The sequence below is a fragment of the Ceratotherium simum genome, chromosome 34, assembly GCF_057802395.1.
Source record: "Ceratotherium simum simum isolate JZ-2026a chromosome 34, ASM5780239v1, whole genome shotgun sequence".
In the NCBI taxonomy this organism is placed as follows: Eukaryota; Metazoa; Chordata; class Mammalia; order Perissodactyla; family Rhinocerotidae; genus Ceratotherium; species Ceratotherium simum.
In genome coordinates this window covers 1,795,488-1,816,082 of record NC_141933.1, presented here as the reverse complement: position 1 = coordinate 1,816,082, position 20,595 = coordinate 1,795,488, and the positions used below count along the sequence as shown (strand labels likewise).

Sequence of the window (20,595 nt, the reverse complement as noted above, 5' to 3'; positions counted from 1 at the left end):
GGCATTTTTCTTATTTAACATATTAAGGTATCTCTACAGTGACTTCAGATTTGCGTGGAAGAGAACTATGGACACACGTGTGTTATCTACAAGATATTTCCTCCCTGTTATTAAAGAAAATTCTACCAGCTAGCACCCCTAGATGCCATCCCCCACAATTCTTATTTCCAATGCTGGCTGAAGCTTCTTTCATTTCTACAATTTCTTTCCTCAAAAGATCTGCTCCTGCCCTCAAACCAAACCCACTAAACCCACCAACAAGCATGCTACGGTTCAGGTGGCTGCTAAAGTGACCCAAGGAAAGCCGCCTGACCAAGCTGTTAGGACACAACGCCTACGGCGGCTCTGTAAGCTGGCCACACAAAGTCTCCAAAAACAATTAAACTTCATGAGAATAGGTCTAACAGTTTTCAAAGATGCCTGGACACACCTCCCTCACCAAAAATAAACCACATCAAACACTATACACAACCAAACGTGACCTTCAGAACAACCCACCAAACAAAATCTTTCACTTGACCACCGGAAGCTACAGAATGTCAGGATGGTGTAGACTCCATCACATAACCTCACCCAGGAAGTGTTAAAGCCCGGAGGGCAAGATGATCGCTTCCCACAAAAGGCTCTAGGAATCAGTATTTGGGACACTTTTCATGTCTGAAGCAATTTCTTTATGAACTCTCTCTCACTCTCACTCACACACACACACACACACACACACACACACAAACACATGAGCCATCAGTTAGAGCTTCTAATGATGTTTACTGAAATATGGCTTGGCTCTTGTTCATCAACTAAAATTTAAACTCCAATAAACAAAATCCATTTTGGCTTACCTGTTATCTGCCATCTGAATGTTTTTATCTCCTACAAATTAAAAAAGAGTTGTTAACAATTAACATTACCAATATTCACAAACAAAGAGTTTTTCAAATGTGCTCCCTGGTTGTTCATGGGGGATGAGGATCTACTAGGAGGTGAGCGAGGGAACTTTCAGGGTGGACGGAAATGTTCTAGATCTTGAATGGGCTATTGGTTACCTGGATATACACACTTGTCAAAACGCATCAAATCATACACTCGGGATCTGTGCAGTTCAGTGCGTGCACTTTACTCATACAAAACTTCTCGTGCGGGCAGTAAAACGACCAGACTTCAGAAGAACAACAATTAATCAGTGCTAATTTACCTTATCTCTATAATAAGTTTTAGCAACAGGAACATATTACGTCTGTATGTTCTATGACTTCTACACTGAAGCTGTAGCGCTGGTATAAAAACATTATGTAATACACTCAGGATGATTCTGCTTTCACATGACACACATACAAAAAGACTATCTCCAGATTAGGCGACTTTCTGTCTATAAATATTAAAGGTGGGTTCTAGGACGTTTAACTCTTAACAAGAAGAATTTCATATTAATAAAATTTCAAGGGCCGGCCCCGTGGCTTAGCGGGTAAGTGCGTGCACTCCGCTGCTGGCGGCCCGGGGTTCGGATCCCAGGCACGCACCGACGCACCGCTTCTCTGGCCATGCTGAGGCCGCGTCCCACATATAGCAACTAGAAGGATGTGCAGCTATGACATACAACTATCTACTGGGGCTTTGGGGGGATAAATAAATAAATAAATAAAATTATAAAAAAATAAAATAAAATTTCAAAACCCTATCTAAATGCCTAGCTAAGAAGAGTCTCTAAATGTAAAATAAAATAGAGGTTTGGTGATGAAGTTTCTCAACCTTAGATGTAGTAAACACACTCCAGAGCCTCTCTGAAGGGTTGTTCCAGGCCGACAATTGGTTGTTTCATTTTTAGGTATTTGAGCAAAGCCCAAATCCCTCAATTACATTGCTTTAGGGTAAAACAAAACAATAACATACTACACAAATATTACATTGTCTTTTTCAAAAAGCTAAATGATTTAAGGAAGCAGATGAAAACCAGAAAGAAAAAAAATAATGCAACAAATACTACGATGGCAGGCCATACCCACACCACCACCTTGCCAGTTACCCACACCCAGCCCCAAGTTTGGGAAGGGTTTTAAAAACTCTTCAGTGGGGGCCGGCTCCGTGGCTTAGTGGTTAAGTGCGCGCGCTCCACTACTGGTGACCTGGGTTTGGATCCCGGGTGCGCACCGACGCACTGCTTCTCTGGCCATGCTGAGGCCGCGTCCCACATACAGCAACTAGAAGGATGTGCAACTATGACATACAACTATCTAATGGGGCTTTGGGGGGCGGGGGGAAGGAGGAGGATTGGCAACAGATGTTAGCTCAGAGCCAGTCTTCCTCAGCAAAAAGAGGAGGATTAGCAGGGATGTTAGCTCAGGGCTGATCTTCCTCACAAAAAAAAAAAAACAAAAAACCACCCTTCACCTATCACCTTCTGCTGATTCCAAAGTCACTCCACACAGAAATCCGAATTCCTGCACTGTCTAGCTCTGTCTACCTCACCACTCTTATTCCCAGCTCATGGTCCTTTGCAGTTGGCTACATGCATATAGCTGCAATCATAGTATTCCCAAGCTCATATTCTGCTTTCCCACATATTATAAATACAAAATGCAGAAGTCTTCAAAATAACATTTGATGACAACATTCTAAGAGCTAACACACTTACCATTTACCAGTCATTAAATACTGAAGGGTTTTTCCCTGATATACTTTTGATAATGTCTATAGGAACATATACTTTACCATATATTTATATGTTATATAAACATATATTTTTATAGCTTCCCATCCCCGAGTTATTATTTACATGGCAATAGGAGGATCACGATAGTAGGACTTCTGTGTCAAACTATGAATGGATACTGATACCTATTGCCAAACTAGTTACACACTGACTCCAACTATAATTTGGCTACACAATTAAAGCTCTCCATTGTCTAACAAACACACCCAGTAGTACCTTTGGTAGACCACATACACACTAATTACCAGAAGGAGCCTGCTCTCTCCCGAAGCAGCTGTCACTGCTTAGTTTAACAGACTTAGTTTAATTAAATTGTCCAGAACAATGGACAAACTCCTGTTTTCACTGCCCAATCAATAACACCTCATCAAGCCACACACCTAATTCCAGCTCCTCCTACACTAGAGCAAGGGACCCATGTGACAAAAATCCAGTTAGGGACCATGCAATGAGTTCACTAGCTCAAAGATGGAGAGAGATTTTTGGTGGATGCTCACTGATTGGAGGATAATTTTTTTTTTTTTTTAAAGATTTTATTTATTTATTTTTTCCCCCCAAAGGCCCAGTAGATAGTTGTGTGTCGTAGCTGCACATCCTTCTAGTTGCTGTATGTGGGACGCGGCCTCAGCATGGCCGGAGAAGCAGCGCGTCGGTGCGAGCCCAGGATCCGAACCCGGGTCGCCAGCAGTGGAGCGCGCTCACTTAACCACCAAGCCACGGGGCCGGCCCAAGGAGGATAATTTTTGATCTTCTATAAATCAAGCATTTACGGGAAATCTCACAGTCTTTAAGTTTCATTTTTCTGAGGGAACATTCATGAGATTCTCCATTCATATCCCTTGGTTCTGTTTTAGATTAAAATCCTTTCACATTCCCCCATTTTGATCAAAATCTTTCACAGAGAGCATGGCTGATCAACCTTATTGTATGGGTATATTCCTTAATCAGAGACGTCGATAGTGGTAAGCTAACTGTGTGTCCCGTGGAGCTGAGGAGGACCACCCTCAGATGTCTTGTCCCACGGAGGAGGAAAATGGCGAGCGGATATGTGGCCTCATTTGAACAAAAGGATAGAAGTGGGGAATCCCAGTCATGTTCCTCCAAGGTGGCCAGTTTGGTGTCCATGGTCAGTTGAGCCTCAGGATAAGCCTTGGAAAGGAAAAGAACCTTATTGTGTACATACATCTGGGAGAAAGGGATTTGCCTGCTAATACAAGACAGTAGAAATTTAATTAGGAGGATTATACCCAGGGCCCTAAGTCCAATTATAGCTATTGACTGGAATAAACTTCTCAACCAGTTTCCCCAGCTACCTATATTTAATAGGTTGAAAACATCCTGGGTCCCTGGGGCTTGACTATTTCAGTTAAGTTTGATATTATCTTTCATTCTTCTTAATTATTGCGTTCTCTTCCCCGATTTAACATAAAAACAGCATTCTTCCCCAAGCAGGACACAGGTTCCTCCCTGCTGTGCAGTGAGGAGGTTCAGGGCACTGCGGTTTTGTAAAACTACTTCCTAGGGTATTTGGTTTGTTGATATTCAAAAGCTCTAACAGAAACATTAAAGGTAGTAGCCATGACTATGGAGAGATTCCAAACTGCCTTTTCAAGTTCTGCTACTCCATCCCAAGGGAAAAAGACTCAAGCAAAGGAACGCCCAAATCCCTTTCTATCTACTATGGCAGTATTTGTGGGCACCCACCCAAAATTGTACCGATCTCAACTACAATGTGCTCTTATAAGTCGGGAGGAGAAAGAACCCAAATTGGGCACGTGGGCAGTGGAAGGAAAGGTCTTCCTGACTTCGGCATCAGGAGTGAGAGCAACAACTCTACGGCGTCCTTTCCATTTAAGGGGCAGTGTGGAATATAAGTTTCTTCCACATAGAAAGAAATAACCAGTGTTTTCTAAAGAGAGGGCGTAAGTAGGCCCTCTGGCCCTGATTTTTTTTCCTGGAATAGAGATCTCATGATCAAAAACACAGTCATTTACACACAACATGTTAACTGGCATTGTTAGTGCAGTGGGAATGGTTATAGGAACATCTCAAATTTTGATATATTTGGAGTATTAGGTGAGTCTGATAGTTGTCGGTGAGGTTCTGATGAAGGTCTGGGGACTTTCCAGGGAGAAGGGAGGTTGAATTAAGTTCCTACCATTCACCGAATTTTTTATCAATTCCCCATGAGGTACCACTGATGTTATAATTTTCATTACCACACCAGAGATACATTAATGGAGGAGACGTTACAGTCTCCTAGACCCCGGTGGTGAATGAACTCACGATCATCTGAGTTATAGACAATTTTATAGTTACAAGTGTTTAGCCAGAGGTAACCTAGAGTTTTGCCAGTCCCGTTAATGTTTTTGAAACACAGAGAAAAGTTTTGGGTAGTCTGGACTTGGGTGTATTCCTTTACGGCTGAGGGGCACCCAATGGAATGCTGTAATGTCTGGTGCCAATTTACCGAAGAACATGTACGGCTTCAAAGGTAACAGAGGAAAATCCTACATCTCTGCCAGACAGACTTCACCATCCTTCTAAGGATAAGAGCCAGGCCACCAGTTCAGGTTCATCACGAGTGTTATTAACTCTAGCGCAAATCCAACAATCAGCAAGAGTTTTTGTAAGGTGGGAACAAAGAGGAACATTACAGTCAAACTAGAGGGCAGCAAGGAGGCCAGAAAAGGACAATCACAGCCTTAGGCAGCATGACTCGGTTGAGCAATACAGAATGGGGCTAAGGCCTGGTGCAGATATTTCAAGAAAGCTGTCCACTTCTGATGTCGTCTGCTTCAGTCCTTCGCAATTTTTAGCTTTTAGTCACCAGTTGGGGTACAGGTCCACTCAGGTTTTGGGGCCTTTTTTAGACGGGACACGTGAATCCAGCAGTCTGCCTCTTGGAGCTTGGCAGCACAGGGGTTAGTCAGTAACAACTGGTAGAGGCCCTTCCAACGAGAGGCAGGAGGGAGTCTCTATGGAGACGTCTATTCCAGTAGGTGAAGTCTCCAGGCTGTAAAGCGTGATGTTTGACGTCTTTACCTCCCGGGAGCACACTGTGAAAAGACTGTTCTACCACAGCTTGATCATTCCCAATGGATTTAATTAGACCCTTGCAGAACTGAACTATGTGCCCTTTCACCAGCTGTGGGTCAAAGGAAGCAGGGGCTAAAAGCAATGACCATCCTGTGATTATTTCAAACGGTGAAAGTTTATGAATCCTGAATGGAGTAGATCTAAGATTTAGGAAAACCAGTGACAGTACTTTTGGCCAAGGTATCTGGAGGGTTTCAACTAATTTAGCCAACTGGATCTTTATAATTCCACTTGCACACTGGACCAGTCCTGGAGACCGAGAATAAACATGCTGGAAATGCTGCAGAACTGGCCAGACAGGACAAACTTGTCCAGGTACCTGTCCAGTGAAGTCAGTCACTATGGAGTTCCAGGCAGGTTCCCCAAGTGGGAACAATCTTTTCTAAAAGAATGTTAGCTACGGAAGAGGCACCTGCCTTTCTATGTGGACATGCTTCAGTCCAAAGTGAAAATATGCAAACCATTACTAGAACATATCTACATCCACGAGATGGGGGCAACTGTATGAAATCCACCTGCCAGGCCTCAAATGGTCCACTGGGTAAATAAAAATGTCCTGGGGTGGTGCAAACAGGTTTCCCTGCATTGAATTCAGGACAGTCAGGTGGAACAAGCAAGAAAAGCACTTTTTGTGGCCATGCTGATGTTTCCCCACCAATACTGATTCACAGATGTTAACATTTTCTCAGTGGACCAATGGTTTAATTCATGTACATGAATTAATTCACGTACCATGGTCAGTAAGGGAAGATTTTTAGATTTTCCTGGCAGGAGGGGCTTATTAATGGGTCCAAACCAGGGTCCCTTTTCTTCTTTGTACCAACAGCCTTTAGATTTCCAATTCTGCTTTTCTCCTTCAGGGGCCAGCTGTTGCACTTTCCTGGTTAGTTGCCTTAGGTCCTTGCCAGGGAGAGTAGTCTTTTGGACAATGACAGAGGTCTACGAATCTCATAAGGACAGCGTTTTTCCAGAGGTATCACCAAGATGATTTCCTCTGGCTTCCAGTGAGTCAGACTTGCAATGCCCAGGGATGCGAAGGATAGCTAGAGCCCCTGACAGTAGTATGGCATCCAAGAGATTTTGTACATAAGGTTCATTCTTAATTTTATCTCCACTGGAAGTGAGGAAACCTCACTGTTTCCATAACATTCCAAAGTCATGGGCCACTCCAAAGGCATATCGGCTATCACTACAGATGTTTGCTGTCTTGCCTTCAACTAAAATTCATGCTCAAGTGAGGGCATGTAATTCAGCTTTTTGATCTGAAGCAGCCAAAGGTAAGGATGCAGTCTTAAAACCATGAAAGGAGTTGATATCACATATCCAGCACAAAATTTACCATTTTCATTTTTTAGTAAGAGCCATCAGTAAACCAGGAGAGATCAGTGTTCATCAAGGGGGTTTCTTGTAAGTCGTCATGAGGGGTCAACAGGTGATCCATCAAAGGCAGTCATGGGGAATTTCATCAACGGAGGAGGGAAAAAGGGTAGCAGAGTTGAGACTGTTACAGTGAACAAGAGTGACACGAGAGGCAGTCAGTAAGAGGATTTCTTAGGAGGTAAGATAGCTTGCTGAAGGGAATGAATTCAAGGGAGTCTCGACAGCGTGAGGTATAAAGATGGTCAAGGAGGATCCCCTGACTATCTCTTCTGCAGCCTTTACTAAAAGAGCAGTAGCAGGTATGGCTCTAGGGCATGGGGGGTAGCATCGGGCCACTGGATTTGTCGGCTGTAGTAACCTAGGGGCTGGTGATAGCCCCCATGTTTTTGGGTAAGTACTCCAAAGGCATTCCCTCCCTTCTCATACACAAAAAGGAAAAAGGGTAGCTGATCATTTAAGTGCACAAGGGTAGGTGGATTTATTAAACTTTCCTTCAAGGGCTTAGAGGTCAAGTTATTTTCGTCAGGGCCGGCCCCGTGGCTTAGCGGTTAAGTGCGCGCGCTCCGCTTGCTGGCGGCCCGGGTTCGATCCCGGGCGCGCACCGACGCACCGCTTCTCCGGCCATGCTGAGGCTGCATCCCACATACAGCAACTAAAAGGATGTGCAGCTATGACCTACAACTATCTGCTGGGGCTTTGGGGGAAAAAATAAATAAATAAAATTACAAAAATTAAAAAAAAAAAAGTTATCTTGGTCATCCCAAGCAACAGGGTCAGGTTTGGTGTTCTTCAGTAAGGTATATAGGGGCTAAGCCATTAATAAGTCCGGAAGCCAACTATGACAATAACCAGCTAGCCCAAGAAAACTCCATAACTGACATTTGGTTTTGGGGTTTGGAAAACTTAAAATGCCTTGAAGTCTACTGGGATCTAGACATAGTCCCTGTTATGCAATTAAACGCCTTAAATAACAAATCTGAGTTTAGACAAATTGCGACTCTTCCTCCAAAACCTCATGTCCCTTAATGCCTAAGATTTTAAACAGGTGAACAATGTCTTTTTGTGAGGAGTCGAGGGAGGGTAAGCAAATCATCTACATATTGTAGTAATGTGAAGCCTCCAAAGAATTCTACATCATTTAAGTCAGCCTTTAAATTTTGTGAGAAGGATTCTCAGTAAAGCCCAGAGGCATGACTGTCCAGGTGTATTGCTATCCTTCCCAGGTAAAGGCAAAGAGATACTGACAATCTCTATCAACAGGAATACTAAAATATGCACTGCAAAGTCAACCACAGCGAAAAAGCTGCTTCCAATAGGGATGGATGCCAACAGCATGTGGGGATTAGGGATGACAGGGCAGCGAAGAATTACAACGGTGTTTGTTGCCCTAAGGTCCTGGACAAATCTCCACCTTCGACCATTGATTTTTTTTTTTAGGGGGATTACAAGGGATAACGAGTCCAATGGCCTTATAATCTCCTATGATTGGCCTTATATCCTATAAGGCTTCTTTGTTTATAGGGCATTGGTTTATTTTTGGGAGAGGTTTTGAGGAGTCAATCCAGATTTTAATGGGAGGGGCACTATGAATTCTGCCTATGTCTGTTGAGGATTTTGCCCAAAGAGTTGGGGGGGGGAGGGTACCTGGTTTAAGAGGGTGGATGAGTCCAAAGTTTGGTGTTCTTTGGTTTGTAAAGTGCAATAAAGGCGAAGGAGGTTGACTTATCCCGAGTGCTGGATGTGAACTCAAGGGATATTTCCCCCTTTTTGAGAGGAAAACGTGGCAACATGTTTCTCCAGGAAATCCCATCCTAATAAACATAGGAGAGCCGAATTGCTGAGGAGAAATGGGTGTCTGCCTTGCAAAGGTCCCAGACAAAAAGATACGGGCTGAGAAATAGGGATACCTTGTGGTTTGAGACCCGCACTACTTGAACACAAGCATTACCCCAACGAACAGACCATTTAAGTGTAGTGGGGTTGAGCACTGACATGGTAGCCCCGTGTCAATTAACACTGTAAGGAATTTGCCCTGGATCTGGAGAGTAGTCTCCTCCAGCCTATTTAATGGCAGGATGGGGAACAGTCCCTGTATGCCCCTACAGTCCCAACACAGGGGTGAGTTTGGCAGGTGGTTCTTGGAGAGCGGCAACTGTTTGGATTTCAATCACAGCGATTCTTCTTCCAGCGGCCAGATTTTCTGCAGTAATGACATGCTCCTGTAGGACAGATCTGCTTTGGAGTCTACATCTGATTGTGCTGGAGGTTCAAAATCTCAGCTGTCTTTCTTCTGATATCATCTTCTGGAGTTATGAGCCAACTGACTGGCCAGACTGACAAGGTCAAGGTGGACACTGTCTCCCATTCTATATGGGTTCTTCTTTTTTTTTTTTTGCTGAGAAAGATTCGCCCTGAGCTAAGATCTGTGCCAATCTTCCCCTATCTTATATGTGGGTCGCTGCTACAGCACGGCTGACGAGTGGTGCAGGTCCGTGCCCAGGATGACAACCTGCAAACCTGGGCCTCCGAAGCGGAGAGCACGTACTTAACCACTAGGCCATGGGGCCGGCCCCTCTATCCGGGTTCTTTTGACTAACAAAGGTAATTCTTCGTTTAGGCCATTTACAAACATGGAAATAAAAGCCACCTGGGTGGATTCAATACCTATTAGAAGCCCAGAATTTTCCGTGACAACAACTGGAGTCTACTGTAACAGCCATGGACAGATTCCACAGGCTTTTGAGTGAGTGCCTGAATCTTATTGCAGGCCCCGGGCTCGGGGAAAGCTCTAGGGATGGCTTCACATAGCATTTCGGCTATGCCGCAAGCTTGGTCATATAAAACAGCTGATGGTTGGTGTAGTTTAAACCCTACAGATTGTCTGGGGTTTTCACAGAAGGCAGTTTTAAACTAGTTCTGGGCTTGACCTTCTCCAACAAACATGTGGACTGACCGATAGAGATCAGAGAGACCAAGCTGGTAAGTCTGGGTTACAATATTGAATTCCTCGGCAAATCTATAGGGATCTTCAGTTACTTTGGGAAAGTCCTTAATTATAGCCCAAACCTCGGCTTTTGTCCACTGGGTAGGAAATTTGGGGTGGTTTAGCAGGATCCTCAAAAGGTCTAATTTTGAAAGCGAAGGTTTTAATGGGTTCAGTTGGTTCAGTGACAGGAAAGAAGTTCAGATGGAGAGGAGGGATAAGGAGGCAGTACAGAGGAAGTGGAACAGTGTGGGCAGGACGGACCTCGGCTAACACCAAGGAAGAGGTCTCTGACATTTTTTTATTCATCTTTAGCTGTTTATTTGCTTCAGTCAATTAGGAAACACTATCTTGTAAGGAGGCAATTTAAGAATCCTAAACACATTTAGAAACCGCCAGATACCAATTAAAATAACTGCCCCATTTGGATTGTTTAATTTTGTAGCCGTAGTCTTCTAACTTAGTTCAAAGAAAAACAAATTTGGGGAGATGAAAAGGTTCCCCATAACGGCCCTTGGAATTCTAAGTTATCCTTAGGAAGACTGGTCCATTTAGTCAAAAATGTGCATGAGGAAGGACTGTAATTTTTAAACATAAAACTGGCTGGGGTTCCTGAAGAGGGGCCACCCTTAGAATACTTAAATGACTGGGATCCCATTATCAGATTCAGAGCAAAAGAATACTCACCAGAAGAACAATCTGTCCCCATCCAGATCCCGAATAAAGTCAGAGAGCTCGACCAAAAGGAGGGAGCTTGAGATCTGAGAGGAGACTTACCAAACTGAAAGTTATGGCAACCTTTGGAGGTGAAGAGTGCAAAGGGCTCAAGTATGGAGACCGTGCTTGATTCCAAGGGTTGTCTGTCGTTCCTTGGTGGTTGTCTCCTTTGGATCCCACTTCTGACACCACATAATGTTAACTGAAAAGGAGGTAAACTGAGGCAATTTCGAGTTACCAGAAATCAAGTTTATTCGAGAATAGCAGAAGAATTGCAATTCAAGACACATGAACTGCAGCAAGGTAGAGGCAAATCCACTGAAGGTTTAGGGCAGGTGGCCTTTACGGGCAGAGAGCAAAGGGGGAAAAATCCAGTTAGGGGCCATGCAGCAAGTTCATTGGCTCGAAGATGGGGAGAGATTCTTGGCAGATGCTCATTGGTGAGAGGATAAGTTTCAACCTTCTGTAAATCAAGCATTTATGGGAAATCAGTCTCACAGTCTTTAAGTTTCATTTTCCTGAGGGTGCATGCGTGAGATTCTCCACTTCATATCCTTTGGTTCCATTTTAGATTGAAATCCTTTCACACTTCAAATCCAGACCTTCCTGCCTTTCCCTATCATCACCAACCACTTCACCTCCTGCTGCCACTTCCATCTGCTCAATTCAAGATTACTGCTGCTGTTGTTAGAACAAATGACAATCAATGGCTCAGTCAGGGTCAGGATTCCTGCAGCTCAGCGCCATTCCCAAGAAATCCACTGTCTAAAAATAGAGTCAGAAAATAGGCCTTCTATCCTGTTCACTGTGTAGTCCCAGGGCCCAAAACAGCATTTGGGACAATAAATACCTGTTGAATGAATAACACCCTATTGCAGGACACAGGCCAAAGAAGTTCACCTCCCCAAGCAATGACACCACTCCAACTTAATAGACTGGATTGATAACAACGATCCATTTAATTTTCATCTATGGGAAGGCAAATCCTATTTAATACTATTTTTGATGACATGATGACAAAGAAGTTAAGTTAAACCCGACAAGACATTCTCAAAAAAAAGAGGTGCTAAATCAAGAATAGAAAGAGAAAAACAAACAAAACAATGAGCTTAAACAACGGGGAAAAAAATAATCTTGAAGATTAAACCACCACCACCCACCCAGAACTCAACATCCAGAACAAAGCAGACACGCGATAAATAATCTGGTTCTGATCTGGGTTTGAATCCTACCCTATGATTTCTTAGCTGTGTAACCTTGGTTTCAACATCCATAAACTAGAAAGTACCTATCTGAGAGGCTGCTGTGAAGACAGAATTACACACATAAAGTATCTAGTATATGACCCACTCCAGGTCTCTTTCTGCTTTTGTAACTGTAATACGCTTACAGATCCTTCTATCTATTGCTTGATATGAAACCAACAGAGTTACCTTAAACATTGCTCCCTTTATCTAAGGGAAAATAATGTAGAGTGTGACACATTATAAACAAGCTAGGGTTCAATTAGTCAAGTTTCATCACATAAATTATTTGCTTTCGTTTAGCAATCCCTACTATAGTTAAAATACAAAGTTACAAGAACTACCAAATTTGCAGGTTTGAGAAATATAACCATCCATTTGTTTTAAAAGTTGGTATGCTGAATTTAATGAAACCACAGTCCCAAGCCTCATCGGAAGGTTCTTCTACTTCTAAAAGGCAATCAAGTTTAAATATGAAAGGAATGCCAGGCAAAAGAATATTCTAAAATTTCAAAAGTATGCAGCAGTTCAGGTTCCTTTCCAGGGTCAAAAACTTTGAGTCTACAATTCTAAATTTGAATTGGCATGCAAATTTCCATGATTATACAAATGAGTGTTTTGCTTTTATTTATATAGGAGACTGCACAATCCTATTTATAAATCATTTTTACTCCAAACAAAAAAATTCTCAGGGGGAAAAATTTTTTCATTTTTGTAGCAAATTATCCAATATAACTTTAAATTCCTAATTTTTTAAAAAAATTTTATTTATTTATTTTTTCCCCCAAAGCCCCAGTAGATAGTTGTACATCATAGTTGCACATCCTTCTAGTTGCTGTATGTGGGACGCAGCCTCAGCATGGCCAGAGAAACGGTGCGTCGGTGCGTGCCCCGGATCCGAACCCGGGCCGCCAGCAGCGGAGCGCGCGCACTTAACCGCTAAGCCACGGGGCCGGCCTGAAATTCCTAATTTTTAACTGAAAACTTGATCTATAGCTAGAGTAATCATATAATTTCAAATCAGGCCACTTTTGAGAGGCAAAGAAGGTATAAGCTGGGGAATATAGTCACCCTTCACACAACCAAAATTTTTATAGATTTATCATCTGTCTTAAGTCAAAGACCCACAGGATAACTGAGTGATTAAAATTAACTTAAATGAAATCAATATGTTCTCTAAGACTTCAGGATTTCATGATCGTCTATAATCCTTATTAAATTAGGGGGTAGTTAAATGAACCCTATAGCACAATCACTTGGTTTACATCAAGTCTGAGGGACGGCGATCCCACCCTATCAACCTAAGATGGAGTCTGATCAGTCCTGGGATCTATATCCAAATTCCTCCAGGAGTACTGGATCGTGTTTTGGCTTAGGATCACATCAAAAGGAACAAAAGAACCATCTATTCATCTATTATAAGAAGGAATCAGGATACCCCCATAGGACATCCCAACATTTCCACCCACAAAATCTGGCCGATATAATGAAGCCTTAGGACAGTCCAGATCTAATTTATATTGCCCTGATCAGCAGATTCTTTATCCAGTCTATCACTGCATTCCTTAGTATTAGAAGGTAATTGTGTTGGATTCAATATACCGGCAAGTAAGGGAAAACATACCTAAAGTAAACAACAAAATAACTGATGCAAGTTTCTGAACTAATAAAAGATATTCTTGTTAACCAATACACCTTTCATTTACACTTGTAATCTCTTAGCAATTAAAAAAGAGAAAAAGAGGTCTCCAGGTCCTAAACTCATACAGGTAGTCTTGAAACTATGTTCAAACTGATTTCAATCATACGTAATGATTGATAATCTAATGTACATGCACTTCCTTTTTCTTTTGGCATTTATCAAAAAATTGATTCAAAAAATCACATATATATTATATGTGTACAGATGAACTCAGATTGGCAAATAGTTAATTACTGCAGCTAGGTGTTAGGTATAGGAGATCATTACTTTTATACATGTTGAAACTTTTTATTATCATGTTTAAAAAAAAAAGATGAATAAACAACACGTTTGTCTTCCCACTGAAGAACAAGTTCCACTGGGCAGGGACCTGTCGACTCACTCAATGCAGCAATCCCTGGGCCCAGCATAGGACTTGGCAGGAGACAGTGGCCAAGCAACCTCTGCTGCATTCATTCGTTCACTGCTGTTGGTGACAGTCTACTTGTGTGTTGCCTGTATACAGCATGGCGTCAGGGACCCCACGAACACCTCAGCCTCTCCCAAGTAGTTTCTGAAGACACACAGGAAGTCATGCCTGCTTACAAGATCTAAATGCCACCAGATAACAATGGGACCATCTCTTCAGAAACTCGCTAGAGACCAAGCCTTCAGTTTTCAGGAAGAAAGTAAAGAAACTACTTCCTTTCCTTAACCAAAACATTCTATTTTTACTCAAGACACATCAGTTCTTCATTGCTATAGCTCCAATTTCCTCCTCCACTCTCTTTTCTCTGCAATTCATTAGTACATGACTGGATAAGGCAAACATTTGAACGTTTTCTTAATCCAGTATTTAAAGATCTTGTCACCTTGTCAGAAAGGCTTTTGCCTCTCCCCCTATTTCACATCGAGACTACTCAAGTCCCTATTCTCTCTCTCTAAGTCTCTTCTCAAAAGCATCCACCACCACCTACCTTGTCTGTCTATCTCCCACTGTGGAAACAAATGAGGCCAAGGCCTTTTGTCTCCTCTGTCCAGTGCGATCCCAGTACCTAGAACTGTGCCTGGCCCATAGATGTTGCTCACAAATGAATGACGAGATGCAGAGCATTGAAAGCTACTTTGCGATAACTGGGTAAACAAGAAATGTTTCAAATTATAACACTTAAAACTGCACGCTTAGGGCCGGCCCCGTGGCTTAGCGGTTAAGCCCCGTGGCTTAGCGGTTAAGTGCGCGCGCTCTGCTGCTGGGGGCCTGGGTTCGGATCCCGGGCACGCACTGACGCACCGCTTCTCCAGCCATGCTGAGGCCGCGTCCCACATGCAGCAACTAGAGGGATGTGCAGATATGACATACACCTATCTACTGGGGCTTTGGGGGGGAAAATAAATAAATAAATAACATTAAAACTGCACGCTTATAACTGCTGCACGTAAATATTTAAAGTGTACAGTTAATCTCTCTCCTACAAAACTACTGAGCACAAATCATCTCATCTTGTTTTTGAATGGGATTTTTTGGATAATAATAAAACGCACAGTACACTTAAAAAATAAAGGCCCACAGACCTAGAATGGAAGCACATTTCATTACAACAGCTGACAGCAGGAAATGTAAGGCTACACAATGAGTGGTCAAGATCAACAGGTAAAGGTCACAAAGGGGTCTTTTGTAGTTTTCTTGCTATAAAAATACACCACCTCTCCTGTTACTAAATACTCATGAAATTTAAAATTCAATGGCAAACTCAGTAGAGCTGCCCTGCCTTCTCCAGGGAGGGCAGAGCAGAAAACCAGCAGCTGTCAAGTGAAAACAAACCTACATCAACACAAACCAGTTCTTGACAATTTCCTACCAAACACAAAATCCTTCACTACCTATTTCCCAGTTACTCCGTGCTCCAGGACCAATCGCACAACCGCAGTTTGGGGAGGCAAGTATGTGCTCAACTAGGAGATACCATGCCAAGTCAGCTAAGGCCGGGCAAGAGCAAGTTCCAGCAACGATTCTGCACCAGCTATTTCCTCTTTCTACAGTCCTCCCAGTGGCAGAAGAGTCAAAATGGGTACTATCAGCCTTTTACTTTGGATGCCTAAACACGGTTCCCTTTCAGACCAAATAAGACAGCAATCCCAGACCAAACGTTCAACGCGGCCCTCACTGCTGCCTGATCATTCAAGTAGAAACATCACTGGGAGTACTGGTTCCAGGCAGCACCGGGCTTTGCCTGTCTATTTCATACAGTTGATGGTTCTTTGGGAATTTAAATCACCCCCCTGCCCACAGATATCATTCTTCCCAAGCAAAAAAATTTAGGTTCTCTGGCAAAATTTTTCAAAGTACAACGTGAGCTTATCAGAACAGTCTTAAACCATTTTACAACTGCGGACAAGGAACGGAAAGGAAGGAAAGCAACTCTAAAAATAAGTAATTCTTGGGCCGGCCCCGTGGCTTAGTGGTTAAGTGCGCGCGCTCTGCTACTGGCGGCCCAGGTTCGGATCCCGGGCGCACACCGACGCACCACTTCTCCGGCCATGCTGAGGCCGCATCCCACATACAGCAACTAGAAGGATGTGCAACTATGACATACAACTATCTACTGGGGCTTTGGGGAAAAAAAGGAGGAGGATTGGCAATAGATGTTAGCTCAGAGCCAGTCTTCCTCAGCAAAAAGAGGAGGATTAGCATGAATGTTAGCTCAGGGCTGATCTTCCTCACAAAAAAAAAATAAATAAAAATAAGTAAGTCCTAACTTATTATGCCATTTATACAGTTAGGTTTAAGGTCACCTCCTCCTGATGCTAAAAGACTATCCACTGTTCAAAAGAAGAAAAATGGAAAAGATTTCAATCCCAACCCCAGCTGGTCAGAGAACTGCAGATACAGGGAATTAATATGCTCTCAATATCAAGAGGCTCCTCGGGCCGGCCCCATGGCTTAGTGGTTAAGTGCGCTCGCTCTGCTGCTGGCGGCCCGGGTTCGGATCCCGGGTGCGCACTGAGGAACCGCTTCTCCGGCCATGCTGAGGCCGTGTCCCACATACAGCAACTAGAAGGATGTGCAGCTATGACATACAACTATTTACTGGGGCTTTGGTGGGGAAATAAATAAACAAAATTAAAAAAAAAAAAAAAAAGAGGCTGCTAAAAACCCTGAAAGGTTAACAGAAATATTTTAATTTTTAAAGATTCAAGTACAAATTCAGACTGTCATGTGTTGATGAACACATCCCAACTCTAAGTACTTCATAAAATTATGAACCGCCCCATACAGATAAAAATCTCAAAACTCAAAATACCACAGAAGACTCTGATAATCTAAATAGTAAATTCACAAAACTGCAATGCCTGTACATTTTTGGAGGACAACAATCCTAAAACATATGTACCCTTTTCAGAATTCAGCTTACTGAGATTATCAAATCAAAAATGATAAAATCAGCTTTGCAAAGAATTCAATCAATTTCTCCAATCACTATTCTGTCTCTGTTTCGAAAAATAACACAAAATTCACAAAAGTGATCAGACATTATTTTATGATAGAGAGGCACAGATAGCTGCAGACATTCTCAATCAGTAACACTGGTCAACCAGGAAACAAAAAGACTGTAAGTGTACGCGTAATGACAGGTATTTAAGACAGCACTGGCGCTGGCCCGGTGGCCTAGCGGTTAAGTGCTCGAGCTCCACTTCAGTGGCCGGGGGTTTGCAGGTTCGGATCCTGGGCACAGACTGATGTACCACTTATCAAGCCATGCTGTGGCGGCATCCCATATAAAGTAGAGGAAGACGGGCATGGATGTTAGCCAGGGCCAATCTTCCTCAGCAAAAAAAGAGAAGGACTGGCATCAGATATCAGCTCAGGGCTAGTCTTCCTCACAAAAAAAAATTAAAAAAAAAAAAAACAATAAGACAGCACTATAGTGTTGAGATAATTACTATTTTATATAATTAAAAATAATTATTTTGAGACTAATTATTCTTATCATACCATGAGAACAGGCCTTAAAATTCTAGTGAAAACGTCCCTAAGTAAACTGGGGAAGGTTACAATTCTTAAGCCTATTTTACCTATAAAATGAATCCCTTTTGTCACTATAATTTTGTAAGAAATTAAGTTTTCCAATAATATTTTTATTGACCAAAAAGGTCTTATTTTGAATTGATCCTTTAACATCAGCAGAAATAGGATCATTTACCCTCAAAATATGAAACACAAAAATGTCCTTATCCCCAAAGAAGTTAAAAAAGCAGCTAACAAATTGAGAAAATTCGTTTTCTGGGGTTTCTTTTTCCTCCAATTTTACCTTAGTAAGCGAAGCACTACTAGATACTTCTAATTTTTAAACCATCTCCCTCTTTAGTCACACGTTTACTCTCTGGAATATATCCCTATTCTATCCCCACCTTCCTTTCTCTGAAGTTCATTTTACACTGCCAGGTTATTTATTCCACCAGCAACTGCTAGTCGCAGTCTGAAATAATTCTAGCCTTCTGTGCAATCACAGAATTTTGAGCTGGAAACGATCAACCTGTTCCAATTCTCATCAACTAGACTTCGGTTCGTCTCAGGGGAATCATGAAAACATAATTCCTCACTCAAACTTCTTCCATTCCCTCTACAGAAGCAGGAAAGCTGGGCAAACTCAGAACTGCCTGCATTTTCACCCAAGCTCTGTCACCTTGGACAAGCCACTCAACTGAACCTCCCAGGGCCTCAAGTTTCCTGAGGAGCAGTTAACTGGGAAAACAACAGTCTCTATCTCACAAGCTATCAGCTTATCATGAGATGGGTTAAACCCTGCAAAGAGCTCAGAGGCGTCCCCGGTGTGCAGTAGCACCCTTAGTCATGGGGAGGTACAGTATTACTGCAGAAGCGCGGTAACTTACGGAGACTTCGAGCCTCCAGCCCCGACGACTAACGGGACACACCCCACATCCCCGCACAAGAGCCGTCCCAGGCCTCCGTCTACACCGTCTGCCTCCATGTGGAAAGACGGAGCCGGGAGTCCCAGAGAAAGGAGAGCAGAGCGGGCACGGGAGCCGAGGCCCGCACGCACGCGCCCCCAGGGCTCCCGAGAGCGCGAAGACAGCCCTGCGCCCCCAACCGCGCCCCTGGGGTCTAAGGGCCCACACCGGGGAGCCCGCGCACGGGGAGTCTCATCGCGACCACGAACAAAGGGCACGCCGGACGGAGGGGCAGGGAGACAGCGGCCCGGCGAGGAAGGCAGTGACCGCGGCACCCCTCTCCGAGCGCCAGGGGCGCGCGGGGCCTGCCGTCCCGCGCACGCTTATCAGGCTCCTCCTCGGGAGGCTCTAGTTCTCTCTCCGGAAGGCGAGGGCGAGTGGGCCAGCAGCTCTGACCCCCCCGCCCGGGACACCCGGTCCGCCGGGTCCCGGGGCGCTCGGCCGCCCGCGGTCACGCTCCCGCCCGGGAAGCCCGGTTCCGGACACAAAGGCCCCGGGCGGCCCCCTCCGGCTCACGGCCCCGTCACCTTCCGGGCCGGGCGGGCCGCGCGCGAACAAAGCGCCTCCTGACCTTCAGGCCGCCGGGCGGGGCGGGGACGGACACCTGCCGCTGCCCGCCGCCGCCGCCCGGCCTCCTCGCGGGCCCGCCGCCGCTCCGGGCTCCGCGCGGGCCCCGCCCTGCCGCCGCCGCGGCCTCCGCGAGGGCGCCGGCTCCTCCCGCCGCCCCTGCTCCGCCGCCCCGGCCGCGGCCCCCGCCCCGCAGGCCCCCGCGCGCCGTTACCCGGCCGAGCGCCGCGCGTCCTCACCTCACGCCTCCTGCGGCAGTGGCGGCGGCGGTGGCTGCGCTCGGTCCGGAGACTGCGCCGCCGTGGCCGCCAACAACACCGTCTCCCATTGGCCGAGTCCCCAGGCCCCGCCCACTGCGAGCAAGGCGGGCTGCGACTGGGCGGGCTTGGCGCAAGTCAGCTGTGCTTGGGCGCCGCCGCGACGACCAATCAGGGGCCGCCGAGGGGCGCCGCGCTCAGACCCGCGGGCCGTATGCAAACAGGGGAGTGTGTCGTCTGCGGCGGCGCGCGCCCGCCCTCCGTCTGCCTCCTTAAGGGGCGGGGGCGCGCTGGCCACGTGGAGGGCGTTTGCCGCAGCCCCCCAGCCCTCGGCTTGGGCGCAGCCCGCCGCCCACCCCGCATCCGGGTGGCCCCCTTCCCCGTGACCCACCTCCCAGTCCCCGTAGGAATGGGCACCATCCCCGGCCCCCCAGCCTCCCGCGCCGGCCTGTTCCATCTCCCGCTACTCCCCACGCCTGGTCACGCGCGCTGACCTCGCCGACCTCCGCCACTCCAGCGCCCAGGCCTCTCCCCGCCTCAGATCCCCGGGCTCTTCCTGTCTCCAGGGCTTCGCACGTGGGACCCCACTGGTTCTCGCCCACCCCGTCCCGCACACACAAGGGCTCCCCCTGGCAGCGCCCAGGCCCGCGCCCTTGGGCGTCTCAGCCTGGCCCCAGCTGGGCAGACCCCACCGGGCAGGAGGAAGAGCCCTCCACGGGGCCGCGGTGCAGCCTGGATCTGGGCGAGGGTGCAGGCCCGGCCGCCACATCACAGTTGGTAGAAAAGCACGGACCTAGAGACGACTTGAATACGATGACTGGGTTGAAAACCGTGCCCCCAGGCCTGGACTCTGGAGCTCTTCATTTCCGTGTCTACCCGCGGTTGGGCAGTGGGGGGTGTCTCATTATTTTTGCCCATTTTTTCAGAAACTTTCTTTGGGTGTGGTTGTTTTTGAAACAGTGTTTAATTTTTAGCAAGTTGTTCCTGTT

General features: G+C 45.4%; 1 protein-coding gene across 3 annotated transcripts in view; it reads right to left on the bottom strand.

The window, feature by feature from the left end:
- Nucleotides 1–19,648, bottom strand: part of NAP1L4 (nucleosome assembly protein 1 like 4) — a 49,370-nt gene extending 29,722 nt beyond the window's left edge. For 2 of the 3 annotated variants that reach the window (XM_087422469.1, XM_087422467.1), the window contains exons 1-2: nt 19,589–19,648; nt 840–870 (exon numbers count right to left, since the gene is read on the bottom strand). In XM_087422469.1, the coding sequence (XP_087278595.1) occupies nt 840–853 (14 nt within the window). In that variant the 5' untranslated portion in view covers nt 854–870; nt 19,589–19,648. Of the gene's footprint in view, nt 1–839; nt 871–3,626; nt 3,822–19,588 lie in introns of those variants that run through there. The other variant, XM_087422468.1, reaches the window with a different exon arrangement.
- Nucleotides 19,649–20,595: the final 947 nt, after the last annotated feature.